The 9,287-nt window shown below is 66.7% G+C and overlaps 2 protein-coding genes across 2 annotated transcripts; both read right to left on the bottom strand.

Annotated features, from left to right (window-relative positions):
* Positions 1–117: 117 nt before the first annotated feature.
* EMIHUDRAFT_463658 (hypothetical protein) lies at positions 118–2,893 on the bottom strand (the record flags this gene model as incomplete). Its single annotated transcript, XM_005774520.1, has 7 exons — positions 118–890; positions 941–994; positions 1,086–1,145; positions 1,184–1,414; positions 1,572–1,727; positions 1,774–1,850; positions 2,044–2,893. 7 exons carry the CDS (start codon positions 2,891–2,893, stop codon positions 342–344), a joined length of 1,977 nt encoding a protein of 658 aa, XP_005774577.1. The 3' UTR covers positions 118–341.
* Positions 2,894–6,336: 3,443 nt separating this feature from the next.
* Positions 6,337–8,161, bottom strand: EMIHUDRAFT_463659 (hypothetical protein). The gene is made up of 5 exons (XM_005774521.1): positions 7,954–8,161; positions 7,529–7,807; positions 7,333–7,368; positions 7,214–7,267; positions 6,337–7,145 (listed from the first exon to the last, which is right to left on the bottom strand). Exons 1-5 carry the CDS (start codon positions 8,077–8,079, stop codon positions 6,534–6,536), a joined length of 1,107 nt encoding a protein of 368 aa, XP_005774578.1. The 5' UTR covers positions 8,080–8,161; the 3' UTR covers positions 6,337–6,533.
* Between the last annotated feature and the right edge of the window lie 1,126 nt (positions 8,162–9,287).

The raw sequence follows: 9,287 nt of genomic DNA on the forward strand, positions 1-9,287 counted from the left end.
TGAGTGTCCGTGAGCGTGTGTCGCGTGAGGCGTGTGCGGTGTGTCGCGGGTGGTGGGCCGCCCGCGGTGGGGTGTCAATGTGTTAAGCCTCCAGCTCCACTTTTGTGTTTTGAGGTTTATTTTACTTTTGGTACACGATGGCTTCGGGGGTGCGATCGAGATAGACAAGCGCTGCGTGCGACGCTTACAGCCTCCTTGCACACGGATGCCAAGCTCCAGCTAGCCTCCAAGCTCCAACCCGTCCTCTCTCGCTGCTCGGCTCTCCTCTGAGCACCTCTCCGCGCGGGGAATGGCGAGAGATCCGGGCGGCGAGACTGCTGTGGGCCAAGACGCGCCACCCTCTACCGGCGTGCTGCCAAGGCCCTGCGGCCAGCCATGCGATGCGGGCCCGCGCTCCCGCCGAGCATCGGCCACTCGTGAGCGCCGTCATGAGCGTCCCCAGCCGCCCCCACCGCCCCCGCCGCCTCGGCCACCCCCGCCGCCTCCGCCGCCTCGGCCGGCCGCGCGAGCCGCACGCCCGTGTCGAACCAGCTCTCCACCCTGACGCGGGGCGGCGCGGGCGGCGCGGGCGGCGGCGGCGCGGGCGGCGTGGACGGCGGCGCGGGCGGCGGGGTGGCCGCCGGCGCGGCCGGCGGGGTGGCCGGCGCGTCGCGTTCGGCGTCGAGGTACTGCAGCACGGTCTGCGCGTGCTCGTAGCCAAAGGTGACGCAATCGGGGAAGGCGACGCCGGTGCGGTAGTTTCCGCAGACCCACAGGCCGGGCGTGTCGGCCTCTGCGCGCTCGAGCGCCTCGATGAGAGGCGCGTGGCCGAGCTCGTACTGCGGGATGGCCGTCGGCCACAGCTTTGCGCTGAGCACCTTTGGCGGCGGCGCGTCCGGCTTGAGCAGCACCTGTTCACAGCAGGAGGTGTGAAGAGACGCTGTTCACAGCTGGACGGCACGTCCGGCTTGAGCAGCACCTCGCGGCAGCCGCGGTCAACCTCGGCAACCAGCTCCTGGCGGGGGAGAGGGTGGGGGTGGGGGTGGGGGTGGGGGTGGGGGTGGGGGTGGAGGGAGGTCGTGAAGGAATGTGAGTGCCGAGGGCACCTCTGCTGGAGGGGGAGGGAGAGGGTCGGGGTATTGAGGGTGGAGCGGGGTGTGTGGGGCCTGGTGGCGGGGGGGAGGGGGGGGTGGGGAATGGTCACCTCCTCGCTGAGCTCCGCGATCGGCGCGTCGCGCGAGCCGCCGATGTAGTTTAGCAGCAAGTTGTACTCGGGCGGGCAGCGGCCGGGGAAGAGGGAGGACGACCAGAGCGTGCCCAGCGTGCGCACGCCCTCAGAGCGCGGGTTGAGCGACCCAAACCCGGGCAGGTCTCGCAGCGGCCCGAAGCCGTTGTCGAGCTCGACGTCGCGGAAGGCGCTCTTCGGGTAGGCGACCTGCGTGCGTTGTGAGTACGCCAGCATGAGGGCGGGAAGGCGGTCTCGTGCTGTGCAGTCGGAGCGCCGCGTGAATACGAGGGGATACGAATACAGCGAATACGGCAGAGATGGTCGAGAAGACAAGAGAAGGCGGACTCCGCTCCTAGGAGCCGACCGTGACGGCGGCGACGGGCGGGTAGTAGATCCCCTTGCGCCCGATGCCCTCGCGCAGCGCCTCTGTCAGCGGCGCCGCACCGGGAAGGACCTCGTCGATCACGCCGCGCAGCGCGTGCGCCGGGAGTGTCGAGACGACCGTCCTCGCGCGGACGGCCTCGAAGGTCGCGCCGCAGCGAGGCGAGGCGCCACTCCAGCCGCACGCGCGAGGCCGGGTCGGGCGGCGCGCCGTGCGGCTGGCCGAGCTCGGCCGCTATCGCGTGCGGCAGCGTAGAGAGGCCTAGGGAAGGGGCCGCGGGGAGGCGTGAGAGGGAGAGGTCGAGGAAGCGCCTCTCTCCTTGGGCAGGGTGGAGCGGCCTCTGCGGTACGACCCGGGGTTGCCGTACTCGAACGGCACCCAGGAGGGGTCGGGAGGGCTCGCCTACCCAGCAGGGCAGCAGCAGCCAGTGAAGACCCTTCCCCTTCCGAGAGACCGGGGTCCCCCGCCTTGGCGGGGTCGGGCGGGCTCGCCTTGCGCTCCTTCGTCAGCTCGACCTGGCGCGCGAGGCCGCCGTAGAAGATGGCGCCGAGCTTGTTCCACTCGATCCCGTACGAATAGCGCTCGATGCGCGCGATCTTGGACAGCGCGGCGGACATCGAGAGCGTCATCGGGTCGCCCGCGTACACGCCCGACACAAAGGGGTCGATGCAGCGGAGGAAGACCTCCTCGCCGAGGGTGCGCGTCACCCACTCGCGGATGGTCTCCTCCTTCCCCTCGGGCGGCGGCGCGTGCCCAACCAGCGCCCCGATCGCCGCGCGGATCTTACCGGGCCACGACAGCAGGCTGCCAGAGAGCCCAAACTTGAGGACGCCGTTGGAGCCAAAGACGAGCTCGAGCTGGCCCTTTGGGCCCTTGCCGCCCTTGCCCTTGGGGAGCGGGTGCAGCTTGCCGCCGTGGTTCACCCACGGCGGCAGCGACTCGTCCGCAAACACCAGCTCCTTCTCGATGCCGAGCTCGTGCGAGATGCGGACGATCGACGGCTGCGTCGCAAAGGAGTTTGGGCCATCCTCCCAGACGAAGCCGTCCTCCTCGTGCGAGACGACGTTGCCACCCACGTAGTCGCGCGCCTCGGCGAGCAGCACGTCCGCGCCGCCGCGGTGCAGGTTGTGCGCCAGCGTCGAGCCCGAGATGCCGGCGCCGACGACGATGCAGTCAACGCGCCGGTCGACGGCCATGTCGGCGGAGGCGCGCACGAGAGAGGCCGCCGCCCGCTGCCGCGCGGCAGCCGCGGTCGGCAGCGGCCGCTGCGGCGCGAAGAATCCGATCGCCAGGAGCGGCAGCATATACACGTGTTACATTGTCGAGTCCTCCAATGAGCAGCGGCAAAGAAAAAAACGGCGGCGCGGGGCCCCATCCTCCCATCCCTCCCTTGGGTTGTCTGTTTCTTTCTTTCTTTCCGGGGGGCCCTCTGCGCCGGGGAGGCGTTGTTGGAGGCTAGGTCGCAACCACCATTAGGTCGCAACCACCATTAGTTAGGATTAGCAGCTCAGAGAGAGATTTAGGAGAGATTTTTAGAAGCCAACAAGAAATGTGTCAGTGGGGAGCTGGCTCCAACAAACGACACTGCGCGGATTTTCATTCACAGCCTTGTTATTATCGAGAAGAAAATACCTCGTATGGCGCTTGGTGTGCGCTGGTCTGGAGTCTGGTGGTCTGTCGGAGAGGTTGAGAGGTGCGAGCCCTGGAGGCCCTGGGGATTCACAGATAGGTTTGACAAGAAATTTACAACAAAACTCGTTAATCAGTAACCAAAGTCTTGCCCGCCAAATAAATCAATTTCTCTGATTTCCACGGGCCGTCGGGGAGGCCTGCCGGCGGCCTTCTCTATCGCGCTGCCACCTTTGGCTTTTGTAAGGTGCCTATATGGGCTTCCAGTATCGGACCTTCAAGACATGCGCTTTTGGCCGGTGGCCTCCTCGGACATGGTACCTCCGGTGAGATAGTGGCTGCCAGTTCGAGACTGGGGCCGATCGAACTTGAGTTCGGAAGAGTTGTTCGGAGGAGGAATCCGGCCAGCACGGGTACAAAGAGGGGTACCCGGAGAATCCCCAGCTGCGGAAACGTAGTGTCGCTCAAGAGGTGCGATACTGCGGGGGAGTGTAAGGTGCCTATATGGGCTTCCAGTATCAGACCTTCAAGACATGCGCTTTTGGCCGGTGGCCTCCTCGGACAGCTTTGCCGCGCGCATCACGCACACGGAAAATTCGGGATGATCGCAACGAATCTGGGCGTCGTGGGTCGTGCGTGCGAGCAACCCCTCGACTGGAGTATAGTGCATCGCGCCACGACGCATGAGCTAAAGCCCAAACAGATGGTCATGCATCCTGCTCTGATGGTCTGGGCCACGGCAACACCTTGCTTGGCAACAGACAGCGTGCCACCCTCGGATCGGCCGCGAAGACGTGCACTCATCCCCAGTAGTACTACTCACCCTCGACAACGCACAAGACAGGTCACACAGAGAAACGACACAGCCTGGAGGCACGTGTATCGATCAACGGCTGTCGTGTGCCGTGTTCGTACTCACTTGAAGATGCGCGTGTCCTCCGGGTCCTCTTGCAGGACGCCAATCAAAAAGGCTGCGACAAAGAGAGCGACGCCGACGGCGCCCGTGCTCAGGCAGAAGAGACTCTCGACCGCGGTGACGCCGGGTCCATGCTTTGGGAGGAAGCCGCAAATCTCGAGAGTCACGACGGTGGGCAGCAGGGCGAGACAAAAGTTTGCCCCAGTGTAGATGAGCCCGGCGTCCACATCCAGGAGAGACTCAAAGGTCGAGAGCAGCTTGAGCTTCTCCACGATGCCGGTCTTCAGCAAGCTCTCGACGGCGCTGAACGCGCCAACGCTCTCGAGCTTGGTGAAGACACCATTTTCGGCAGCAGCAGAGAGCAGCCCGAGCTCGCTCACGCTCGTCAGCACACCCAGCTCGTTGACGCGTGAGAGGAAGTAGACGGGCGGCTTCACGATGCTGACCTCGCGAGCCTCAAACAGTCCGTCCTCAAAGTTCTCGAACGCGTACTTCTTGCTGTTGCCACCCATCCGGACGGCGCTGGAGCGCAACACCGCAGCGGCGGGCAAAATGGCCGATCGCGGAGCAGGCACCTGAAAGCGCGGCGGGCGGTGTGTGCAGGGCATGACGGTGTTCCGCAGGGAGAGAGATATACTGCACGTTGAGTGCAGCCACTTTGAGGGGGACGAACGCGAGGGCGGTCAGCATCTTGTGCATGGGGGGCAGCGGTGTTCTCTCGGTGCCATCTCTCATTTAAAATAACGCAGGCCTCAGCGGAGCTGGGAAGAGGACCGCCGCAAGCGGCGTGGGCGCGTGGCGTGGAGCGGTTGTGCATCCCTCCGGGGGGGGCTCTGCGCCGGGGAGGCGTTGTTGGAAAAAGAAAGAAAGACAACAGACAGACAACCCAAGGGAGGGAGGCGTTGTTGGAGGCTAGGACGCAAGCGTCCGTCGCCCTTTTCAAACTCAGGGCCCACTCCGCTACGCTCCGACCCGAATTTGGAGGGCCTAAAAGTTTAAGGTGTTGCTGCGCAAAAGGGGTCGGACACAGGGCGCAGCTCATGCCAACCAAGAGCTAGAAGAGGAGATAGAGAGAACAACCACCCTGTCCCGTTATTGCGTACACCAACACCACAAAAGCTCTCTCTCTCCTGCTCCTCACTCAGGGGGGTCACAACTACCGAGTCCCTAGAGTCTAGCTGCCACGTTCAAAACCAGGACGGCGGCAGTGATAGTGCTATCACGGGCTTGGTCCGTGGAAAGTGGAGCGGGTGGTTACGGGATAGTAGAGCAGGCGCTTTGTGGGTGGCGGGTATGGGCGGCGGCGTTGGGTGGCCGGCCGAATCGTTAGCGGAGCTCCTCCCTCAAGCTCGATCACGCATGACGCACGTTGAGTGACAACGTCGGCGAGCTTCTGGATCAGGTTAGGTTGCCGGAGCACCGCCAACCCTCCTCTGAGTCAGACACGCCAATGTCGACTGCGCCCTCCTCCTCCCATTCGTCGACTGCGCCCTCCTCCTCCATGGGCTCGATCCGATTCCGCAGTGTGTTGTCCCCAGCGGCGGTGCTGCGCTGGAGGCGGCCGCGGGCACGCTGGGCTCGATCAGCGGCTTCCCCTCAAGTTGTGCCGAAAAAGCACGGATTTGGCGGACGTTCTTGGCTTCAATTTTACGGTTGCACTAGCTGAAGGCTTGCCCGGCTTAGATCGCCGCATTTCTGCACGGTATTCGGATTTTGCTATTTGTTCGTGTGGGGGATATATTGCAGATTTGTCAATGGTACCGCGTCTGCGACGCGGGCGCCTTGCGTGCAGAGCCCTTAGCACCCTTTATGTCTTGCGCGGTCAAAACGCACGGCTGCCACAGCTGTGACAGCGATGGGCTCGCCCTCACTGGCCCTCAGTCACTTGTGCTGCGGCTTGTGTGAGCGACACTGCTCGGCGACTGCCGGCACACTGTGAGACCATGGGTGTGAGGTTAAACCACGCTACCAGCGCTTGGTCACATCGGCCCCGAGGTCAGATCCATCTACTCTGTTAGTGACAAGACTTGTCTACTGGCTGGAGCCGAGCAGGAGGGCCCAGCGCACAACCCCTGGTCAACTCAGGGTCCACACCCCGTAGAGAGATACACAAACAACACCAGAGTGCAGTTTGCAGCCACCTTTTCTTATCTGTGAGCTGTGTCGAGCCTGGTTTGCCGATTTTGATTTGATTCTTTGAGGAAGAAAATACCTCGTGCTCGCATACAAAAGCGCCGCCACGTGCGTAAAACGAACAACCTGACTTTACCACCGTGAGACCAGGGGCGGCGACAGTGCATCTTCCGACCCACAATACCAGTGCAGTGTACGTAATCCTGTACGCGCCGGGGCCGCGTGTGTCCACACACAACGCGACGGCCCGAGGAGAAGAAAAGCCATCACCAGTCGACAACCGACGGCTGCGCGGCCGAGGCCACCCTCTGGCCGCCGCCTCCTGGGACGCGCGCCGGCGCCACCTGGTGGATCTCGTGCACGAGGTTTGCCGTGATTGGCATGTTGTCGGGCACGATCGGCGGCGGCGGCGGTGCGTGGCCCGCGCCGTGCCTGCGGCCGCTGCCTTGTTGTGCGGGCGGCGCGGGTGGCGCGGGCGGCGCGGGCGACGCGGGCGGCGCGGGCTCGCCGGCGGGCAGCGGCGGCATGGGGTAGAGCTGGTGCGCGCGGGGCGGCAGCTGCAAGCACCAGCCGCGCTGGTCCGCCATCTCGAGGAAGGAGGCGAGCATCGGCGACTGCTGCAGCGTGCGGCGCGAGCCGACGACCAGCAGCTTGCGCTTGGCGCGGCTAAAGGCGACGTTGAGCCGCCGCCAGTCGGCGAGCAGGCTGCCGGTGGCGCCGTCGGCGTTGCTGCGCACCATGGAGAGGAGCAGGCACTCGAAGTCGCGCCCCTGCCCCTTGTCGATGGTGAGGGCCTCCACCCCGCGCAGCGGCGGAGGCAGCCGCTCGGCCACGGCCTTGAGCTGCGCGCGGTACGGAGAGAGGTACGCCATCCGCGCCTGACCAGCGAAGGAATGGGAGGTGGGCCTCGGTGGAGCTTCCTTGAGCAGAGGTCGGCCGTCCGCGCCGGCTCCACGCCGCACGCGCTCAGCCAGGCGAGGAGCTGCACGAGAAGGTCCGCCTAGATGGCCCGGGATGACCCGAGGTGAGCCGAGATCGGGCGAGCGGCTGCACGGCGAGGCCCGCCTCGAGCGGGTTGTAGACGTTGCCTCGCCTCCCCGCCTGAGGCACCGCGCGAGACGGGGTGGGGCGGGGGCCGGGGTAGGTGGGAGGCGGCGGCGGCGGTGGCGGTTGCGGCGGCGGAGGCGGCGGCGGAGGCGGAGGCGGCGGCGGCGGCGGTGGCGGTGGCGGCGGGAGGGCTCGTGCGCGGGGCGTGAGGCACCTGGACTCGCGCCTCTGTCGCGGGCATGGCGTCCGTGTCTAGGAAGACCACGCGGTGCTGCGGCAGGATGGCGAGCCGCAGCCACTCCGCCCGCCGCCCGAGCCCGCGCGCCTCCGACTCTGCGCCCGCGCCGCCGGCCGCCGCCGCCGCCCACGAGCGAGCCCCGTCCCACGCGCCTCCCGCCTGCCGGCACGGCGGGAGAGCGAGCGCGGCGCGGACGTGGCCGAGCCGCGGCAGGTTGAGCGTCGCGTTGGCCACCGCCGGGGAGCCGCAGACGAGCTCGCCTAAGGACATGTCCCGGACATGTCATGGACGTGTCCTGGACACCCCTCGCCGGAGAGCCGCAGACAAGCTCGCCTAAGGACATGTCCCGGACATGTCATGGACGTGTCCTGGACATCCCTCGCCGGAGAGCCGCAGACAAGCTCGCCCGAGTAGACGAGCTGCGACGAGATGGCCATGATGTCGGCCGCCATCCGGTACTGCATCCGGAGCCGGCAGACGGCGGCGGGGTGCGCCTGGCACAGCCGCGAGAAGAGGGAGGTCGCCATGCCGCGCTCTCCGGCCGTCGGCTCCGTCACGAGCGGCGGCAGCTGGAAGTGGTCGCCGACGAGCACGAACCGCTCGGCGAGCCTCATCGGGCCGAGGCAGACGGGCTCCGTGATCTGCCCCGCCTCGTCGACGATGCAAACCTACACGGGGCGCGGGGGCGCTGTCCGCGTCGGCGCGCCCGTGGCGGCCGCCAGCGCCACCGGGCTCTGGCGCGCGCGTCGAAGAAGCGCTCGAACAGCAGCGCGTGCGAGAGAGAGAGGCTCGTGGTCGCAACCACCCTGCGGTCGCGCAGCAGCGCCGACAGCTGCTCCGGCTCATGCGCCGACTCGAGGAGCGCCTACCGCAGAGATGCCGCAGAGATGCCGCCGTGAGACCGCCGAGATACGACACGCGGAGTGGTAGCTCTTGTCGGCCTCGACGATGAAGCCTTATCTCGGCTGCCTCTCTCGGCTGCAGCTCTCGGCTGCCTCTCTCGGCTGCAGCTCTCGCCTCGACGGTGTGCTTGTGCAGCCGCGGGTGGATGCGAGAGAGCTGCTCGCCGAGCCGGAGCAGCGGCACGCCCATCTCGTCCAGCTTGAGCAGCACGTTGTCGAGGGCCGAGTGCGTGTACGCCGACAGGAGCACTGTCTGGCCCGCCGACGCGAGCGCTCGCACCTGCGCGATGCATGCGCCGCCGTCGGGGAGTGCGGTCTCGCGCCGCGTGCTCGGAGCACCGCGCGAACACACGCGCTGCGATGCGAAGACGGCGGAGTCCGGCTGAATGCGGGGCCTGTTCGAGTGGCTGTTCGGAGACAAGGATGTGCGTCCTCCCCGTCTAGGCGCGCGCACCGTGTGCGCGATGACGGTGGTCTTTCCGGTGCCGGGCATGCCGAGGATGAGCGCATAGTCGCGCGCGCACAAGACGCGCGTCACCGCCGCGCGCTGGTCGGCGTTGAGCGTCTGCAGGCTCGCGGCCGCCTGCTCACAGCGGCGGCTGTGAAGAGACGCCGATCACACCTGCTGGTCGAGCGTCCGCAGGCTCGAGGCCGCCTCGGCCGAGAGCGGCGACAGGCCCTGACGGGTGGGGCGGGGGCGGGAGGTGGAAGGGGCGGGAGGTGGGAGGGACGGGCCGAAGCGAGGGGGGGGGAGAGGGAGGGTGGGGGGGGGGGATCATTCCTCCTCCCGGGCCACGCTCGGGCAATCTCGGGCAATCTCGGGATCTCGGGCA

Source organism: Emiliania huxleyi (assembly GCF_000372725.1).
Source record: "Emiliania huxleyi CCMP1516 unplaced genomic scaffold EMIHUscaffold_31, whole genome shotgun sequence".
In the NCBI taxonomy this organism is placed as follows: domain Eukaryota; phylum Haptophyta; order Isochrysidales; family Noelaerhabdaceae; genus Emiliania; species Emiliania huxleyi.